The sequence below is a fragment of the Cololabis saira genome, chromosome 4 (genome assembly GCF_033807715.1).
Source record: "Cololabis saira isolate AMF1-May2022 chromosome 4, fColSai1.1, whole genome shotgun sequence".
Taxonomy (NCBI): Eukaryota; Metazoa; Chordata; class Actinopteri; order Beloniformes; family Belonidae; genus Cololabis; species Cololabis saira.
Window position 1 is genome coordinate 9,515,492 of NC_084590.1, and position 21,938 is coordinate 9,537,429.

At 41.0% G+C, this 21,938-nt stretch overlaps 1 protein-coding gene across 9 annotated transcripts in view; it reads left to right on the plus strand.

The window, feature by feature from the left end:
* The first annotated feature begins 664 nt into the window (after positions 1-664).
* LOC133441468 (eukaryotic translation initiation factor 4 gamma 1-like) overlaps positions 665-21,938 on the plus strand; it is a 57,641-nt gene continuing 36,367 nt past the window's right edge. Inside the window, exons 1-9 of one of the 9 annotated variants that reach the window (XM_061718782.1) lie at positions 665-765; positions 7,363-7,417; positions 7,545-7,666; positions 8,702-8,776; positions 12,720-12,752; positions 14,251-14,271; positions 14,767-14,955; positions 16,174-16,276; positions 21,269-21,408. In XM_061718782.1, coding sequence (XP_061574766.1) covers positions 7,592-7,666; positions 8,702-8,776; positions 12,720-12,752; positions 14,251-14,271; positions 14,767-14,955; positions 16,174-16,276; positions 21,269-21,408 — 636 coding nt within the window. In that variant the 5' untranslated portion in view covers positions 665-765; positions 7,363-7,417; positions 7,545-7,591. Of the gene's footprint in view, positions 766-7,362; positions 7,418-7,544; positions 7,717-8,701; positions 8,777-12,719; positions 12,753-14,250; positions 14,272-14,766; positions 14,956-16,173; positions 16,277-19,571; positions 19,728-20,042; positions 20,161-21,268; positions 21,409-21,938 lie in introns of those variants that run through there. The other 8 variants (XM_061718781.1, XM_061718783.1, XM_061718784.1 and 5 more) reach the window with 8 other exon arrangements.

A 21,938-nucleotide genomic window follows, 5' to 3' on the forward strand; every position in this document is an offset into this window, starting at 1 on the left:
ACTTTATTAATCCCACATAGGAGTGATTTTCTCATCAACAAAGCATAAACAAACATATTTTAAATTTTTCAAGTAACAAAATAACATATTTGAACAATTTTTCAGATTTTTTCAGTTATTTTATTGTCTGAAAAATGGTTCAAATGTTATTTTACTGTCTGGAAAATGGTTCAAATGTTATTATTTGAAAAATTTTAAATGAGTTTTGTTGATGAGAAAATATGTTTCTCTATTTTTCTTATTTTTGTGAGGGGGGATATAGTTTTTTAGCACTACCTTGTTCTCTATAGCTGATATAACATGAATTACTCCTATGTGGGATCAATAAAGTTCTTATTTCTGCCATCTGAGAAAATTAAATGTATTATATTTGGTGCCTAACTGTTTCCCAAGTATATTAGTGCGTGTATGAATGAATAAATGAGACGTAAAAGTAAATTTCTTTGTAGAAAGGCGCTTTATGAAAATAATTCCATTTACTTGTATTGGTTTACAGCGCAGTCTTGCCACATCCAATATGGCGGCGACGTTGACGTATCGCAGCAGCGGGCAAGCCCACTCGATGGGGCGTCTACGGTGGTCCGGCAGCCACAGCCTGACGTCACGGGCCGCAGCCAATAGGAAGCCCTGCTCGTGTGACGTGACGCCACGTCATCACCGGAGAGGTGCAGCTAATAGACTGTCGCATCACGTTGTTGTTGTTTATACCGGTTAGCATCGCTAACACCGGGAGGCTACGGGAGGAGCTGGCGGTAAAACACCCCGGTGAGCGGCCGCGGCGGCCAGAGACGCCGACGGGGAAGTGGGGGGACTGGTTCAATAACGTGTGAGGAGGATGTATGTAACTGTTTAGAGCAGAATGTGCCGGGTGACCTGTGACTGCTGAAGCCATGTGATGGCGACGCAGCGCTGCTGGCAACACTCTGTCTGTCTCCGTTTATAGGTTTATTCAGTATACTCAGGTATTTAGAATGACACTTTCATGGTCAATGAGCATAAACATTTTCTATTTTTTTACTACTTTTGTATTTTCATTAACCGGTCAATATAAAGTATGCGTCAGTGATTACTGTCAGATGTTGTGAAAGTTAAGACTGCAGGATGAACAAGTGGAGACTAATCTGACAGTAGGATGGCTGTATAGACGCTGTTGGAGCACAAGTTCTTCCTCGTTGAAGGAAAAGCAGCCGCGATGGAGATTAATAAGGTACAAGTTCAAATCGGTAAGGTGTGACTTCAGTCCAGCATCGTGTGTGCTGCTGCATCACTGGAACAGACGGTTGTCAAGGTGACAGGGCTGCTGTCATGGTGCTGCTGGGATGTCCAGCTGCGGAGTGAAGCCCGGGAGGTGTGAGTCATGTGGGCTGGATACAGTACTGGGAGCTGTGGGAGACCAGCAGGACTGCTCCCTGCTGAGGTCTATACAGTCAAACTTCCCCTCCCATGAGGGGCTACTGGGAGCAGTGGGTACCAGGAGGTTGGTGTTTTCCCCAGTTTACTGGGAGCAGTGGGAACCAGCAGCCTGGTACTCCTCTCTGAGCGGCTCTGGGGTTGGTGTTTCCTCCAGTGTATTCACACATGGATGCTGAAACATCCTTTGTTCCAGTGGGTCCATGCAGCTGTCAGGCCGAGCCTGGCTGAGGTGTGGCGGGCACGGCGCCGGCGGCGGGGACGCGCCGCGCGCTCCCGGCGGCGGGAACCACGTGGTGCAGCAGCATGCCGGGCCGGGCCCCCGTGGCCGGGCCTGGGACGGCTAGCAGCAGGGCGGTTAGCCCGGCCGGCCCGGCGGGCTGCACCACGCCCTCCAGCCCTGATCGCAGCCCTGATCGCAGCCCTGGTGGCAGGTGGTTGCTGGAGACTCATCCGTGTGTTTGTCTCACGCTGCGTGCGCCAGTAGCCGCGCAGACACGCCCCTGTGCCCAGTACTCGAGTTGAGGGGGGATGATTTGGACCGTTTTTATTTCAGGGGGGGATGAGGGAGGACGGCAACCCCCCTGGAATAAAAACGGTCAAAATCATCCCCCCTGTAAATCTGCCATCCCCCCTTTCCATCCCTTATGTCATTTCATCAATGAATGTGGTTTTACTGCTATTTCAACATTTAGAGTCATCACCAGAAAAATAACTTATTTGACAATTTTCACCTGTTTCGAGTGAATTTTTCACTTGAAATAAGTAGGAAAATCTGCCAGTGGGACAAGATTTATCTTCTTATTACAAGCAAAAAAATCTTGTTCCACTGGCAGATTTTTCTACTTATTTCAAGTGAAAATCTACTTGAAACAGGTGAAAATTGTTGTTTTTTCCAGTGATGAGTCTTGTTTTAAGTGTAATGAGATTTTTTTACTAAAATGATTTTAACTAGAAATAAGACAAATATTCTTGTTAAGATTTTGAGTTTTTGCAGTGATCCATTTTACTTATCCTGTGAAGGACAGAGGCATATTGATAAGTTCAGAAAACAGTTTTTTATTGTTGTGTTTTGATGTATTTGATGTAAGCCCAGTGTATATGTAAAGCTTACAGAAGGCTGCATTTCACTGCTGCTATGTCATTCCTGCAGTATTTCTGCAGGTGTTTTGGTCACTGCTATTATTTGTAATATATTATATTATTTATAATCAGCACAAATTATCTGTCCCCATATGATAAAATCCACCATCCCCCCTGATCTTTTTTTACAACTCGAGTACTGCCTGTGCCCCCCCATGCCCCAGCACTGGACACACGGCCTGACACGCACCTGGCTCGGTTGCATGTGTTGGGTTTGGGGCTGCTGGTGTTTGATGGTTTCTGACCCCCCCACCTGCTGCAGGAGGCCTGATCTGAGCCTGCAGGACTGCAGACATGTGATCATGGCTGAGGACGTGGGACCAAAATGGATGCTGAGTACAGTGCCTCACACGAAGCTGATGAACACGCACGTTTCTAGGTGTCAGGCCCGGACAACACACGTGCACGCTGCATGTTGTTGCCAGAACATAATGGAACGATGAAAATGAAAAGCCCGTCAGAGCAAGGTTGTCTCTACGTCAACATGTACTGTTAATGCAATTGTTATTTACATTAAATCTTAAAACAGATCACAGAAATGCTTTTCTCTTGCAAATATTGGCCAGCAGCAAAGAAAGGATGTAAAGACTTGCTATAACCTGTGCCGTGTTCATGATTACTTGAGCAAGGAGAAGCCTGAGGTGATGCTGGGTTTTGTTTATTTCTGAAGAATGTAGCAGTGATGTCAATAGGGTTAGTTTATTTTAGGTTGTCTATTAAAAACGGAGACTACAAATACATTTTAAAGATCTGAACATGACGGGATGACAGGATGTATCTATAATAATCGACCAATAATTTTTCCATCTAGTAAATGTGATTGGGATGCGACTCAGTCAGGTTTGGTCTTTATCCAGCTGGATTAGGGGGGTTTCCATTGGTGGGGGTCTGGGGTGAATCCTTTCTAGGGTCGACCTCCTCTCGGATTTCTTCCAGCGCTTGTCTCAATATGGTCAGACTCCACTGGCCTTTGGTGGTGACGCAGTTCTTGGACAGTTTTGATTGCAACAAAATCGTGTTGGGACATTATTTTTATGTGACATAAAAAAAAAAGGAAAGTGCGATTTTGCAATGTTGTTGGTGTCCCCTAGAAGGGGACACCAACAACTTTCATCTCCTGCCTCCAGCATCTCCAATCAGCACCAAGTCGACGCTACACTTTACCCAGCGGGTTTTCTGCGACTTGTTAAAGTATCCACTCGAGATGGGGGTTGTTTTGATCCCGTAGAAGTTGATGACCATTCTTGCTGCCATGCCGTTCATGGTATAGAGACGGGCACCAATGGTTGTTGAGGCCTCATAAAACTAACCTGGACTCACCTATAAGGTGAAGTCTGCCACCACTGAGACTTTCAGAACTTTCAGACGGTTGTTGTTTTTTTGTAATTCTCAGATTTGTTCTTCTCTAGCATCCAAACTTGGAAATAGTAAAGGATTCTCCTTTTGTTGCTTAAATAGTAATTGACAAACATTGATGAGGTCACTACCACAGATGGACCTGATTGTCAGATCAAGATGCCGCAGGAACTACTGATGTCTTGTAATTTGTTTGCCTCTCAAAATGTTGCCGACAAAAGTCTACCGATCCTTCCTCTTTTCAAACTGCAAAACGGTTCAGTGTGGATCCTTTGCTGTCTCGCACGTCCCAAGATTCATTGCACGGTTGGCGGTCATGTCACATGTACTGTGGTCTCTTCTCTGTTTAAGATTAATCAAATACTGGCAGTAAACACCTTCTCCTTTTCCTGTAAACCACATGATAAAAACACAGATAAAATGAGAATTTCAGTCACAATTTTACACACGATGGTGCAAAGCTTTCCCACTCAACGTCATCATCACTGTGTGAGAAGAATGACACTGTGGATGTAAAAGAAGTTCTCTGAAGAGTCAACTGTCTGCTTTCACTTTATCTTGGTCCTTCGTGGAGCTTGTTTTTCTGTAAACTGTCTTTTTAAAACACTGTTGCATAAGGTGGAGCAACTTGGATCATGTGTGTGTAGTTGCAAGCTGCCAGTGGTTACACGCTCCGCAGCTGACAGGACACACAGTCAGCGTCTTTCACAGCAAACCCGTCTCCCCTCCTCTGTCCTTTTGTGGCTTGTAAGGGTGCGTGCTTATGTAACAGATGAAGCAGCATGTTCCTGGAGTGGTGGAGCCCATGTCCAGACGTCCACACGTCAGACCGGCTCAAGTGACAGAGGAGGGTGTGGTGTCGCATTGGTGCCTGGCCTCTGCTCCACTTAAATACAGATTCCTGCCAAAATGAGGATCTTGTACAGATAAGACTATTCTCAGAACTTTTTTTTTAACTGTATGCTAAACTGTCTTCTATTGAGAACTGTCACCACTGTCACCAGGAGCCTAAGAAGCCATTTAACTGTTTAATAAACATGTTCCCGGTCTTGTGGTTGCCGGTGACTGGAGCAAAGCCCATGAGACATCGTGGCTCTTATTGTTAGACCCTCTTGAATCTTTACACGGTTTGCTCAGCACTCCTTCTCTCTGTTTATTCTGACAGTCTCTATGTTTTAGATTTGGACCGTCTGCTATCCTTGTGCAGTCTCTCCTCACCCGACCTATATTTCTGCTCTCTGAACTCTAAGCCTTCAGTATAGAAAACCATGGATGGATTTAATGTTGATGTCGGTCAGTGATCTTGTAAACCGGGGTTAGGTGGGCCTCTGAAGAATCCCACTATGTTAGAAACAGTGTTTAAGAGGATGTTTTGTAGTCTTCAGTCTGGGGAACAGTAATGATCACCGACTCTTCGTGCAGTGTGACATCATCTGTATTAAAAAAACCAAACCCCCTGAGTCATGATGACTCAGGGGGTTTTACACGGTTCCTGTACCTGTATTAGTAACAGTATGTATCAGACATAGGGGATGTATTTGAGTGCATTTTCGGCACAGATTATCTAAGCTTTGTCTATAAATATCAAATGTGCTACTGCTGTCAGGATTTTCTAACCTTAGGTGAATGACTACATCTGAATCAGAATCCTTTTGTTACTGGTGACAGACTTTGACTTTAATAAAAGTTGCATAGTTAGTCTTTAACTTTATTCTGTGCGGTGCATTTCTCATATATATTGGTGGTTTGGTCAAAACGGGAGTTTATTTCAGAGAGTTCAGTTACAAAACCATCTTCATCATTGTTAATCGTTGGAATTGTTCTTCCACAGAATCCAATTTCCAAGATTTGTGACATGATTCATATTCACCAATTTCCTTTTTTCCTGACAGATTAGTTTGAGTTCTAGTTGGCCAAAGAAATCTATCAACATCTCCATACTTTCTGTCTTTTGTTTAGCCTCTTAAATAAACCAAGAGCCGCATTTCCTGCTCTCTAAATGTCCAGGATTGAGCTGCAAACCTGTAATTAACTATGTGTAGCTAGTAGCTGTTGAGGAGACGCAGTAATGGGAGTGAACATTGAAAAACCCACATTATTGATAAATGTATGGAGGACAACAAAGAAAAGGATTTTGGACTTTTTGAGGTATGAATATTTAAATAACTGTTATATCCCTTAATTAATTGAAATGACTTTAATATATAAAAATAACATTTTGAATAGATGGTTATTCATTATTTTATGTATTCAATATTATAAAAATTGAATTATACGATGTGGAAAAACTTGAAGCTTGAAATGACTAACTTGACAGAACATGAGCAGTGTGTAGTTTGTTTGGGTCAGTGGTGTGTCTACTAAATTTCTATATTGTGCAAATGAGAAAAGTATATAAATCAGACAATAATATGATCTGGTGACTTCATGTTTCCCTGTGAAGATGCCAGTGTGTATTTGTGTGCAGGACTTTACTTACAGTTACAGTCCTGCTCCCCGGTTTCCTTCTGCTCTGTCAGCCGCAGCTACAGCTGCAGCCTGGCCTATAACTTTTCCTCATTGATGACGGATCAGAGACTCGGATCTTAAACATACAGAGAACCTCCACAACTATTCATATACTGTATTCCCCGACAAATTTCTGTTTGTTTCTTTCCTTTTTTTTGTAATACAACCTAACCTCTCCCTTGTTAATTATGAAATGTGCTGTACCAGTTTTTATGTGAATGTGCCAATCGTAAAAATAAAACCAATTTCACCACCTCAGTGGTGACATAATGCAGAAATTGTATCTGTAGTTTTGGGCTACTGAAGGATGTTAACGCGTCCAGCTCTCTGGCAGCACGTACATGGCTCCCTCTCATCACGTCGGTCCGGTGCAGCCAGCATCGCTCGTTGCCCAGACCAGATCACAGCATGTGTGATCTTTATGTTGCAGTGCACACAAAACACTTAGGACTACATAGTGAATGTTCAGATATACTGAAATCAGCACGGAGCTGCTACGCTTCAAATTTCTCAACATAACATAAAAGTGCAGAACATTTCAGGTTGTTGAGCTGTACAAAAGACAACTGGAGCCCTGGTACATGCTACTAACAGGAGGAAGGATCCCCCCAACTCTGAACTAGTGGTATCTGTGCCTAAAGAGAGCATCATCAAGACAGAATATGTTGCAAAATAACTTTGTGTGTGTGTGAGAGATTGTTAAGAGTGAAAATAAAATCCCAATTAAGATTTGATTGCACAGCCCTAATTTTAAGTTTGTCCTTATGCTACTTTGTATTTATTATATAAACAGTTGAGTATTACACCCCCATCTAAGATGAGAGTTTTGAGCAGCTTAATGAATCAAAGGCCAGGATATCTGATGCGGTATCTCTTAAAAACCACAAGTCAGTACATCTGCTGTTGCTAAAAGGTTTTCCTTCTGCTTCTCTCTCTCTCTCTTAGGAAAATAAGTGTTTCCTCATTGTAACTACACTTGGGACCTGAAATATTCATTAATGTGAGTCTTCCTGTCTCCACATTTCACTTGAATGTTTCATGTTGCAGCTGTTATGTCACTGGATAACTTCAGGAAAAGACATCTAATTTGGATGAAGTGACTCTCTCCCCCTTCTCTCATTTGTCAGCTTTGTGCACGGGTCCACTGCTGCCTCCCCATGCAGAACTCCATGAAATGAATAAAGCACCACAGCCTATAGCAGGACCCCCCTCCACCCCCCACCCTGCCCCCTCCCCTGGTCTTTCACAGGTAACTGCCCTATTGCTGTAGTGGCTGTTCAGCTCTGGTGCTGAGAGCAGGTATGAACACACTCATGCAGATCTGATGTTCAGGCCTCATCCTGAGCTGCTCACAGTTCTATTTAGAAGAGAGGGGGAAATAAAACACGTGCGGAAAAGTTTCTGCTCATGTCTGATTTTTATTTCTGCAGTGATGATGAACAAGGCAGCTGTAAAGCTCGTATGTCAACGGTCCGATGACTCCCGTCGCTCCTAAGAGCCACAAGCACAGAATGTTTCTGCTGCTAAGTTTTGAGATTTTAATGAAAAGCCAGAATCCTACAAAAGTATAATCAGGATCAGGGAATCCTGTTGCCTATTGTGAGATCTAAAAAACTGTAGATGCAGTAAAGTTGCAATTTTACACAGAAGAGAAAAGTACATTTTTTGGGATTTTTTTCCTCTAGAGAATTGTTTAAAATATAAACCACAGAGACGTTAATAACTGAGGTTTGTGACGTTGGGCTCTAAAATATCACAAAACAATTGTGTAGTTGTTTTCTGTCCTCGTTTCATTACTGCACTCATAAAAACATGTTAGGGGGGAAAACAATCTACAGCAAATGCAACACCAGCAAAAATAAAACATGTTAATGTTAGAATAATGACATACCTCAGACTTCTGACTGTATCTGTTATTTGTTTCTAATAGAAGCGTCAGTAATGTTTGCTGCTCAGTCCGTCACGACCTTGTGATGATGTCATGTGTTTATTAGCAAACAGAATTGATGACTAAGATCAGATCATAAGACTAGAGATGCATTGATTGCTGATGTTTTCACCTCTGATGTAATAAGGTTTTCAACGCCGTGCACGTCATACATTTAATGTTCCAGAAAAGTCCAAATGATTTTCTTATTAGCTTTTGTGTGCAGATCATGTAAGAATGTACGCTTTAAAAGGGAATGGTCCGTTCCCACCCCATAGTTGTTTACACAAGATGACAGCAGGTGTAATACAGGAAGAAAAGCATCCCTTGACTAAAGTCTCCTTTAATCCTCCACAGCCCCCATTCCCCCCTCGTGTTGTGTTTGCCACCCCCCCACCTCCACTGATGAACCCTGCACCGCAGCCCCGACAGGTAAGCCCACCCTGATAACTCTTCCTGCAGCTACGAGCAAACTCTGGAGGACTTTCAGCTCTTTCCATCAGTAATTGAGTGCATTTTTGTGGTTCATTGTGAAGTTATGCATCCTTAATGACATCCACATTTTAATGAGTGCAAATAAGTCATTGGAATAATTAGTCAAGAAAGTTCCCTCCTGTTGCTAATGGTCTCTCTTTGCAACTCTGACTAACTGCCAGAAGAATTTGAAAGCTTTGCATTGAAACTAAAGTTCATGCACTCCGAGTCCGTCTGTGAACTTCTGAGTGTTTCCTCCTCTGTCCGGCTGTTTCTCATCAGCTTTGCACCTTTTTGGTCAGTTTCATCTGGTTTTCATTGTTGACATGCTTCATGCTCACGTTGACTTGATTGAATTAAATTATACTTTTATTCATCTCTCAAAGAAAATTATGTTACAATAGAATCTGCAAATATTAAATACACTTCAAAACATAATATTAGTCAAGAAAGGATTGGGAAATAGGAAATGTAGCAGAGAGAGGGGGCTGGAATTTCCAGAGATCACCATGAATGCATTGGATGTTTGTAGTCAGGCAAGATCTGAGCTGAGGATGACGTCATGTGCAGCTTTGGCAGGTTACACGAGTGAACTCTCACAGTAGACGGCGTAGACGGCATGCCAACAGTTTGGTGCTGCTCATTAACATCTCTAGGGATGAAATCATCTGTTGTTAACAAGCACCCTCTTCCTCTTGTTGATCTTTTGCAGCCTCTGACTGTGGGCAGATTTGAGATGCCTAAATATCGGACTTAGAATAGGATAGAATAGAAAGCCTTTATTGTCATTATAATAATATGAGATTAAGCAGCAGCTTCATAAAAGTGCACACTTGTAAAAGGCTATGTAAAAACAAAATAAGAAACAGACAATATATATATATATATATATATATATATATATGTATATATATATATATATATATATATATATATATATATATATATATATATATATATATTAGGGCTGGGCGATATGGACCAAAAGTCATATCTCGATATTTTCTAGCTAAATGGCGATACTCGATATATATCTCGATATTTTTTCTGTGCCTTAATTGGGGTTTCCCCCAAAGCATTATAGCATGGCATCTCTGTTAGCATCTCTGTTAGCATCTCTGTTAGCTTCATTTTTTCTGATCAAACCCTTAAAAAAACAGTCAGTTTTAATACAAAGCCTCGTGCCAAATGTCACACAGGTTCCTTTATTAACAGAGGTCTGCACAATATCAAAATGTATAAAACAAATGAAATAAAAATAAACTGCCTGCATATATAGAATAAAAATGCTTCTTGAATAAAATAAAACAAATATCCCTTTCCTGCATACCAATTAAATTAAAATACACTGCAATTAATACAGTGTAGACAGTAACAGGCAGACTTTTCCACTGAGGTTGACAGTTGTGCGAATAACAAAACATTTGTGCAAATCTCAAATAAAACATTCAAGTCAATTTGTCACAAAATAAGCTATATCAAAATCATTAAAAAAAATGTAAAAAAAAAAAAAAAAAAAAAATTTTTTTTTTTTTTAAATCGATATAAACGATATTGTCTAATACCATATCGCGTTTGAAAATATATCGATATATATTAAAATCTCGATATATCGCCCAGCCCTAATATATATATATATATATATATATATATATATATATATATATATATATACATATATATACACACCATGAAAATGAAAGAATATTGCACATAAATTTAAAATGAGTGAAAGAATAGAGGGTCTGCATTGACGTCACTTCCCCACTGGACCACGCCCCCTTACCCACACTGAGTGGCAAAAATGGCTGCAACTAGTAGTGGAAACTGTGGAGAAGACGGGATAACAGCCGATTATGGGCTTAAACTAAAGGTAGTTGGACTTGACAGTGACCCGTACAGTTACCCAAGAACCAGTGGTCCATGGACATTAATATTTGGCCACGAATCGAGTTTCCTGATATTTATATGTACTTAATTTCTACGACGGGGAAATACACGAAGCAAAGCTCGCTGCTACTCAGTCTTTCTGACACTCAGTCTTTCTGACCCTCAGTGGGCGTAACCGCTGTGAAGTTGCATCTGTGACGTCATGCGCATTCCCTCTATATTGCACAGTATGATGTAGCTTATGAGTTCAGAATGTTCACAGCTTTGGGAAAGAAGCTGTTCCGGAGTCTGTTATGATGCAATCAGAATCCAGTCCTCCTCTAACGGTTTACAAGCAATCTGAACCAATCAGGAGTGATACGATTAGAACTGATGTAGACAAACCAAAGGGATGGAGGTGAACTGCCATTGCTACTGTTGCAAGTGGAGACTATTATGTACTGTTTTTTTTCTTTTTGTTTTTTTGTTTTTCTCTGACATCCATCCACAGACTGTTGTTGTCATGTCAACTGTCCACCTGTCAAAACAGTGCACACAGAGTTATTTTAACACTCTTCCCGTCTGGTACACGTAGTTGTGTCACATCGGGAATGAAGCAGAAAACCTTTTGAAGTCATATTTTATGTACTTGCAATTTGAAAACAACTTTGTATGCAATTTAATCAGATTCAGAAAGATCCCATTTGATATGCTTTCTGACTTTTCAGACCGTCAACAAATTTCAACAAATCAGTTTGACACCCCCTATTTTTCCATTTGAAAAAACGTAGCAAGGTGTTCATGAACATGTTCCCAGAGCCATCCCTTGGTGAACACATAATGGTTCCTAACGGCTCCAGCTTCCATTTTATGCTTCAATGATGTTACCTCCATCATGACAGCTGGGAGAATAAGTGTCTGAAATGTTCCCCTTGCTTTTCACTTTAGTTTTGTCCTCCTCCATGCATTTCTTCCCTTCAAACCAACTGGTTCAGGGTCATATTCCAAATATTACTTGGACGTTGGAAAGCTCAGTTTGCTTCTCTCAAATGTAAACAGCCTTCCTGTCATCATAGTTACTCATCATATCATAACAAATGTTAAAAAGTCCCGCAACTACCAGCAGAAATATTTTAGAGCACAGCACCCGAACTAGCATTTATAAATCTTAAAAAACATATATTTTTTATTTATTTAATTTTTTTTATCACAGAAAATGGCAATCTCAGTACACATCTATTTGTATGGTTTACTTTTGTCCACTTCTTAAAACAGGGCTGTTTATCTTTAATCAAACAATTCTGATCACTTTTTACACTTGAGAGCAGTTTGATATGAAATTAGTTCTCAGTTTAAACTCCAGTCAGTATAACACAGGTCTAATTTCAGAATCACTTCATGTCCACTCTGCAGAAGATCCAAAGTAATCTTTGAATGAAAGTCAAATAGTGGAAATGTGTATGATTTTTGTGGATGTTTTATGTCAAAATGGAAAACCCTTTACATAAACTCAGCTCAGGGTTGTAATTCTGTATCGTTTCTCAAACATTTGCCACTCCATGTCCGTCAAAAACTGTCACATTTGTTGCACATGTAGAAATAGTACCACACACCACGAGTTGGGAAGTTATGGAAAATGTAAACTATTTCTGTTGCCATTTTCCAACTAATCAAAGTCAAACATGAAAGAGACATAAAATGCATTAATAATATTCTCGAAGGCTTTTGATGCAGCTATCAAAGTATAATGGGTTGTCTACATATCTGATGTGTAAGGTTTTAAAACATGAATAATGCTTTACCAGCTTCAGCGTATCTCTATCTGTTTTGATCACTGGGTTCATTCAATGTCAAATCAAAAGCACTCATGAAAAAGCATGAAAGCTTGCAACTATGTGGAATGGAAAGCAGCAGTTTCATGTCAGCTACAGAGTGTGAAGCTGCAGACCTGGAGAAACCTCTACCAGGGGACTGATGCATGGTGCTGGAGCTGATGTTCTAACCTCTGTCTCGTCTGCCTCTCCTCCTGCAGTTTGCCCCTGGGCCCCGACCTTTGCACCAACAGGTACTAACAGCTGACTAATACACGTGGTCCGGGGTGGCTCTTCTGTCCGGTAATGCATGTTGGGAAGCGCAGAGAAGGCCCACAGTTTGAATGTACAGCTGCAGACCAGAATCTGCTTTAGTGGCCGAGTGTGCAAACACACCAGGAATTTGACTGTTTTTTTTCTTAGCTTACGATGTTCATAAACATGACTATAAATAAACATAACAAACATTCAACTAGAAAGAACAAAGACAACAAAAAACAATAAGTGAAAGAAAGATATAAAAATGAATTAGTGAAGTGTTCAGATGTCCAGCCTATACATTCAAGTATATAGATGCTATATTATTTACAGTGAGGATTATGCTGTTCTATTATATACGGACAAACAACCACCGTGTTGTCAGAGATAAATCACATTTCATTTATTTATTTCTCATTCAGTTAAAGCAATATGGGCGTGCTTTCCAAACAAGGCCTTTACAGCCTTGTGACATCTTTACAAACTTCATCCATTCTGGTCTTTAGCTTGTTACATACATGTTTATGTACGTCTTAATGAATGAATATGTTTAGGACCAGTCATTTCTTTAATTCATCTCTTTAAAATGCAGCTAGACTTACTGTATTTGTTGGATTACAGTTTTATCAGTAGATTTATTTCATTCTTCATGAGTTCCAAAACAGTTTTTGATTTTTGATTGATACCCTAAAACACACGATAAATCTGCAAAACCAGCCTGACATAAACTGTAATTGTTAAGAGACTGTAAATAAATGAATAATGTGATTTAGTGAAGTAAAAAAGAGAAAGAAAATCAGAATTTCCTCCCGATCACTTGGAAGTCACATGATCAGACGGGGACACCACTAGATGGCCCTTGTAACTGCTTTCCTTCTTTACATGTTGGGCATTAACAATAGTATTCAACGATGACTTGGCTGAATAACAGTTGATGCCAAAGCCCACCGAGTCCACAGCATCGGCCCTTCCCTCTCCACACCAGGCATCCCTGTGTTATCTTGTGTCTTGGCAAATCAGTGATGGATATATAACATAAATCACGAAGCAAATTTGTGGCCTTATATCATCATCTCTGTACATTCATCTTATACTAAAACGGTTGCCTTTCCAAGCTGAAACAAGGTCTGCAGCAGGTTTTAAGGGTCAATGTTGCCGGAGTAGCGTGGATGCGTGTGTTAGCAGAAAAAGCACTAGTGTGCACAAGGCCGTAGTTGGAACAGAAAAAGTGCCGGAGGAGGAAGTTACTTCCCATCTTCCAGAAAAGAGTTTCAGAGTTCAAGTCTACTTCTTATTCCAGAGCCGCTAGACCTAGCTAACTGAGGTGCACTGTTCTGCCGTTTTCTGCATGCTGCCTGTTGATTCTCTGCCTGGCTCGGAGTGGATGATTTCTGGGCACTGACCGTGATGCTTTCTGATTCTCAACCCTTCTCTTCCCACCCTTCTTTCTTTCCACTTGATATGTGTCTGTGTGGTTGGTTTGTGGTGCTGAAGGGAAGCTTCAGGTCATTGCAGGTAATTCAATTTTCTCTTCCTTCAACTTCTCCCTTCCCTTCCCCTTCTTGCCTTAAGAATTGCATGTGTGTGTCTAATATTTAGCAGTGTTCTGCTTTGTTGGCTTGGAGTTGCTTAACATGCCGGGGCGGTTAGCTCCTGGACCAGCAGCAGAATGTCAATGAGGAGGCCTGAATGAAGCCGCATTAGTGGCTTTATTTATCTGTGCTGACAGACGGGGCCAGTGGACTTCCACCTGGAGTCCTGCCATCATTTACCAAAAACTATAACCACACCTAACAAGTTAGCTTTACCCGGTCCAACGCATGCATTCTACTCAAGTAAAAAGTTTAAAACAGCAACTAATAAGCCCCTTTTCCGTCTATTTTTATTTCTTTAATTTTCTTAACTTACATTTTCTCCGCTCGTCTTCACATTTCTGTGGTCTGTCAACAATCTTCTTCTTCGCCCGGCGTTTATCTTCCTCCTTGGTTTCCCTGTTTTCTGGGTCCTTAGCCCTACTTCGCCAACAGGGCCAGCATGGCTCCCAACAGCGGGCCCCGGGGTGTCCCACCCAGCAGCGCCCCTCGCCCTGTGACACCCAGCCACGTGTACCAGCCCGGCTCCCAGATGATGATGATCCCTCAGCAGCAGTTACCCTTCCCCAACTCCCCGCAGGCTCCTGCCTTCTTCATCCCAGGACAGGTAGGGAGACTCACTGCAGCATGTTCTCATCCTAGTCCAGGCTGGCAACAGTCCTATTCAGCTGTGCATCTTCTATTTCTATTTCTGATTTTTACCTTTTTATTTTTATCTTTATTTTAAATTTTCTTAATTTTTTATCTTTAAATGGGTGTTTGGCATTTGGGGTGTTTTTGTAAATGACAGTGCTGTGTGAGTGAGATGGAGATGTCAATTTCCCTGCGGGAACCTCCCAAAGGGATTAATAAAGTCTGAATCTGATAACTGGAAGGATTTTATCTGCAGTCTTTTGTTTTTATTTAAGTATTTAATTTGTTTATTTATCTTTTATCATTTTTATTTTTTTTAGAATGATTTTATTTACCTTTTTGTGATTTTATGTACCTGTAAAGCACTTTGAATTGCCTTGTCTTTGAATTCTGCTCACCTAAGCAACTTGCCCTGCCTTGCCTTCCCTTACAACAATCATACATAAGATTAGGCATACTTTTTAAGATGTAAACACTGCATTCATAAAATCTGCTTCAGGGCTGTCAGTTGATTCGATCTTTTTTAAAATCATGATTAATCAAAAGATTTTTTGTTTAACTCTCGATTAATCGCCATAAATATTTATTTTCTTCTGTTTGCCTTTAAAATATATTTTTCAAATTGCAATTATGCAGTACAATTATATTTGCTTACGGAAACTGATTGCTTTTTTATTATTATTATATGTCAAAAACATAACCTGAAACTCTAGAGAGGACAATCCTTGGCCCAAAAAGCAACAACTGTGCTGATTTGAGTAATTATAACACAAAATAATACAGCCTGGTTAAAAAAAACCTGCTTCTGTTTGTATTGATTACATTTTTTACCTTTTTTTTTTATGCATCCTGTTTGTTCAAAATGCAGGCAGAGAGATGAATTTCACGATTGAAGCAAAATGCTCTTCAGAAAACCAGCAGGTCATGTGACTAATGCGTCGTGCATTGTATTTTATAGTCTATTACAGCTGCATGGCCTCTTGTCTCTCCAATATGCAGGTAGGGCTGAGTGCCATAGTTCCTGAAACGTGCTTGCTTTAGTCTTGCGTTAAAAAGCAAGTAATGGAAATAAGTACAGTTTGCTTTAGCACATCATTATTGCATTGATGAACTTTATAGAGTGCTTATTTATAGAGCATTAACTTGTGATGGTTCTATTTTTCTTATTTCTTCCTTTCTTCTCTGTTCCTAGTACCGGTCACCAGCATATGTGGCCACACCTCAGCAATATCCAGTCCCAACAGGCACCCCAGGATATTACGCCGGCACCAGTCCTGCTGAATATGGTACTTATGGTAAGAGGCTGGACCCGGGGCCGCACCCGCACCACCTGAACACAGAACAGGACGCAGCATGGCGTCTACGATGAACAGAGTTACAGGCGGGGCCCCTGATAGCTCAGGTGGTTGAGCCTCTGCACCATACGCGGAGGCTGTCGCCCTCACGCAGGCGCAGGTTCCAATCCTAGCCGAGCCCCCCCAAACACACGTTTCCTGTCTAACCACTTTCAAATTAAAAGCCACTAGAGCCACAAAACATTTAAGAAAAAAAACATTAACTTTCAAAAAGCTAACATGTTTCAAAGTTGACAATTTAAACTAAAAAGTTCTGATATTAAGAAGTAGCATTTGAACAACAAAAACAAGTAATCTCTTCATTTTACTCTGGAGCGCAGTTCATATTCAAGTATTGCAGGAACTGCAAGAAGCAGATAGAAAAGCCTGAAAATCAGTTGAATAATCTGACGTGGCTCCTGGCAGAACTGGCTTTCCATTATTTTTTCATCTACGTGTACATTTCAGATGTAGATTTAAAATAGATTAAGTGTTGTTAAGAACCACAAGCAAGTCCACTTCTGTTTCAACACTAGGGATCAATATTTTACTTTTCAACGCTATTCTGTTTTCTTTGTAGAGATTTCTTTTTTAACACTCACTCAAATTAAAGCATGTTTCTAGTCTTTTTTTCTGGTTTCAGTGTTCACAGAAAAATTATAGCCATATGATGTTGCTTAATAAAGTTGTTCTTGTTTCAAATCAATCTCCAAATTTTGTAATTATCAATGTATTTCATTGCTTTTAGCTAAGATGAATTAATAATTGGTAAACAAGCAGGTCTATAGGTAAGAATCAAACTTAAAACCTGCTGAGAATATGTTTGTTCCCATTGCACTTTAAAAGCTGTTCCACTTTAGAGAAGATAGACAAAAATATTATGGAGTGTCCTGCAGCAACAGCCAGAAACCACCCCAAGATAAAGTCACATAGTGTGTTTTCTTATATGAAATTGATATCCAGTCAGTCTCTTAAAATGATGAGAGCTTATTTTCCAGTTTAGTTAAGAAACTCAACCTGATACAGTGCAGGAAATGATGCATGGTTGTAATGTTGTAGTCACTTTAATCACACAGTTTTTAGGTCATTACGTTTTGTGCAGATATATAGATTATGCCCCCTGGTGTTCAGTGTGGGATAGTTCTTTATAGAAAAATGAAAATCTCTGTTGCAATTCCAAAGCCTGTTTATTACAGTCTTTCTGTCAAGTTTTCTGTAATACATGCATGGAATCATGGTGACAGAAAAAGAGGTGGAGAGTCTCACAGTGGTTTTGGAAAATAGCTTTTTGGACTTTTGGTTAACTGGGTCACAAACACGCATTCCAGTCCTGCCCACATTGGTCTGTTTTAACTCCATGAATCCACTTTTGACGGCATCATTGCTTTTACAAACTGAAACGGCCTCTGGGGCATATGGAAAATGTTCTGTTGAAATCCCTAGAATAGATTATGTATTAAAACTGTAACAAAAGTTTGTGGTTTTAAAATGAAAAATACTTTTTGTCACCGTGGAGGTAGTGTTTATGGGCTGTAGGTGCCATGTTGCAGTTTTCATTTCAAAATAAAGTAGTCGTCCTTGTTTTAAAGATGGTTTTGGCTGTTTATGATTCTGCTATGTACACCAGCACTAAGCACATTTGCTATTGTCGTCACGCCATCTAGAGGCGATGGTGTCTCGGTACAGTACAGGAACGGAGGATGCACTGTAAATAAACCTGCTGACACTGCCAGGCATTTGAACTATGCATTGTCTCTGTTCAACTGTAGCCCATCAGCAGCAGGATTCACAGTCTGAATGCAGACCTGTAAAAACACAATCCTTCCTGACACAATGCATGTTCTGATTATTGCACTTTACTTTACAGTGAGCGCTGTGTGATGTGCACCGTACAGCAAGCGTGTGTGTATGCGTTCTCAAAGGACAATTAGACAGGAGTACGTATGGTGGCAGTTCATCTCGGTCAAATCAGCTGCCAACAGTGACATGATCCACCACCACTGAGTTTTTTGATGTATTTTTTTTATTTATTCATGTACGGCCCTAGAGACACCTGCTGTAGTGGAAATGTCAGAGGGAAGTGTGATGAAATGAAAACATTGTCTGTAGTTTTGTGTGATCCAGCCCATGAAAGGCGTGTACTCAGCTAACAGGAACACTAAGATGAACTGTTTTTTTTACTACAACATTACAAACATGCAGCATTTCCAGCACTGTATCAGGTTGAGTTTCTTAACTAAACTGGAAAATAAGCTCTCATCATTTTAAGAGACTGACTGGATATCAATTTCATATAAGAAAACACACTATGTGACTTTATCTTGGGGTGGTTTCTGGCTGTTGCTGCAGGACACTCCATAATATTTTTGTCTATCTTCTCTAAAGTGGAACAGCTTTTAAAGTGCAATAGGAACAAACATATTCTCAGCAGGTTTTAAGTTTGATTCTTACCTATAGACCTGCTTGTTACCAATTATTAATTCATCTTAGCTAAAAGCAATGAAATACATTGATAATTACAAAATTTGGGGATTGATTTGAAACAAGAACAACTTTATTAAGCAACATCATATGGCTATAATTTTTCTGTGAACACCGAAACCAGAAAAAAAGATAAAGAAACATGCTTTAATTTGAGTGAGTGTTAAAAAACCTCACTTGTTAGTGCCTGCAGAGGGCCAATGATGGGGAGGGAGCTGCCTGTTTTGTGTATCTGCACAGAAATAGATCTCCCATGTGTTTGTGTGCAGCGTTCCTGCCACATTGGTCATTTGAAGACACCTGACCTCAGATAGCACATGATCTTAAACGGCTGGTCAAGTGCCGGTAAAACCTTTCACTAGTTCTCGTTTTTATGCTTCCTCACTACGGCGTGTTGTGAAAAGGGGTTTGGCTCGTCATGAGGGAAGAAAGCTGCACGTTTCTGGCCGTCTCTGACCATCCACTCCTCAACCGTCAGGTAAAATGCATACGCAGTGCTGACGTAGTAGGGACTATTTTTAAATCTCCCTCCTGCCAACAGTGAGAACCGCATGTTCCCCCCTTTCTAGTTGGCTCTGATGTCTTCACCGTTGCAGATCAGGTGACCGGTCCACGGTGGAGCAGCAGGGCAGTCTGCAGGCAAAGTGGAGCCACTCAGTGGCATAACCTGACAGTTTAGCTGAACCCCTTCCCAGCGAGAACGGGAGGGAGGAATCGGGAAGGTCACAGGGAGGAGCGAAGCAGGCGTTCTGTGAGAGGGGTGGGCTGAACATGCAGAGACGCCACTCTGAGAGGGCACCTGTGGTGGAACCAGTCAAAGAGGGGGTTTGAGGAGAAACCCCCTCTCCCTACTCCGTCCAGAAACTGCTTTGCATTCAGCAGGAGGTCTTCATGGGGAACCGTGGGTCTCGGGAGAAGCAGGCTTCAGAGGGTACGTGTGGTCTAGGCACTGTGTCTCTTTTTAGCGCACGTCCCAGTGCCAGAAACGGTGCTTTGAGAGTCGTATCTCAGGTCTCTTATTTACAGTTTTGGGACGCCGTCCAAGGAGAGTGTCAGTCCACATTCTAGCTGTCTGGTTTTGGGAATGCCCCCCTTCACTCTCGCTCTTTCTTCCCTCCCTTTCTCCCTCACTCACACTCGTCTTGGAGGCGGTGTGGGTTTTGACTATATTTAGGCCGTGCTGCTCCTGGTCAACAATGCAGACTCAGTAATGTGAGTGAGACTGAAATGTATGCAGAAGGGGAGAGAAGCAGCGCAGCAGTTAGCTGCTGCTGCGAGGCTTAAAGAGAGGCCTTCTTCTGTGTGAAGCTTTTATTTTTTTTTTCTGAAAACTGAGCTGTTGCTGAGGCCAGCTACAAGGCCAGGTAATGTCACTGCATGAACGGACATTATTGACCAGTCGGCTAAAACTGGGTCTGCTTGTGGAAACGTCTTTTGGAAAGGCGGTGGGGTCACATAAACAAACATTTCCTTAATACATTTGTGAGTATTTGTGAATGTGATGGGCAGCTGTGGCCAGAAACCCGAGGGCCAGGGTTGCAGAGAGAGAGAGACGGCATGGTCTGTGGGCCTCCCTGTGATTTACACTCAGATGTCATGTCTTCCTGGTGAGCTGGTGCATTCAGGTGCAAGACAGAAAACACACCTAATCATTTATGCTCTAGATGAGATTCAATTAAGTTGATTTCAATCAGATATCTTTGTTTCGATGTCAGAACTATGGGGACCAATGATAGAGACTGAAAGGTAATAAACAATCACTGGCCCCTGTTTAAAATAATACAATTTTCACTGAAAATGTCACTGCATGTACACAGGTTAGATAAGTATAGTTTAAAAAAATGTAATGTCAACTTGATGTTGAAATAGTTTTTGTTTTGTTTGTTTAAGAACTGTACGGCAGCATCTGCTTTTATGAAGTCCTGAGAAGTGATGCTTCAACAATTGTCTGTTCAAAATCTCCATATATTTAATATCCACTTTTGGTAAAACAAACATAGAAGTTGTATTATAGTTGGAGAAAGCTAACTCTTTTCTTTTGTGCTGTTGTATACCTGCAGGGGTGGATAAACTGGGAATGTGGTGTTTGTTGATTGTTATAAAGTGGTCAAGTTCACTTCAGAAAAGCATTTGCAACAAGTGAGTCGGGGGGAAAGTCTGGAACGAGTGCTTATTTCCTGGGAGCAGTAATAAAAGCAGTGTTCACAAAAAATAATGTCTTTATTTCTTCTGGAATGGGTTTGAATGGAGATAAAAACATCAGTATTTATCAATGGAAGTCCTCAAAGTGCATTGCCTTTGTAGTGGATGGACATGCATGTTTCATAGACTTAAAGTCCAGTAGTGGCAGCAGTGATGTAGCAGCACAGGCTAGGCTAACGTGCGTGCACATGGCGGATGTCTGTGCCATGTGACAGCTCCAGGAAGAAGTTGGCATGTTTTGGTTCACGCTCTTGTCTCTTTTGTCCACAGCAGGGGCGTACTACCCCGCGCAGCCTCAGTTCACCCCCCCGGTGCAGGCTGCACCGGTCATTATGAACCCGGCCCCCCAACAGCAGCCACCACCACCTCAGCCCTCCCAGCACATCCATACCAAACGGGAACGGAAGCAGGTACAGTCTGTCTGCAGCACAACGCATTGGCACATTCCGTCTGGTGCATTTCTATCACTTGCCTGTGGCGCGGCGCTCTCCCCCAAATCCATGTAACTCATTTATTTCATTTCATTTATTCTTTATTTCATTCATTAAAAGAAAAAAACAAAACAAATCTCTGTCCTTGTATGAAAGGGAACAGAAGGAAGACTAAGCTTATTTTATCTGTCCCTTTTTCCTAAGAAATCAAATTTCCAAACAAAAACAAATTGGGCAATTTAAAAATAAAAACACAAAATAGCTGTCGTCAAACACAGATAAAAAGAAAACCCACCTACCTTAACAATTATCATGATATTTTTTCATCAGAATGGCTTTTATTATTCTTTTAAATGTAATGTTTTATTTGCATTCTTTGGCTTCTGTATCCAGATTGTTCCATAAACTTATACCTTTTACAAAAACACAACATTCTATTAATTTTGTCCTGAATTTTTTTTTTTTTAAGATCTCTGTTCCTTTTAAGTTATACTTATTTTCTATTTTTT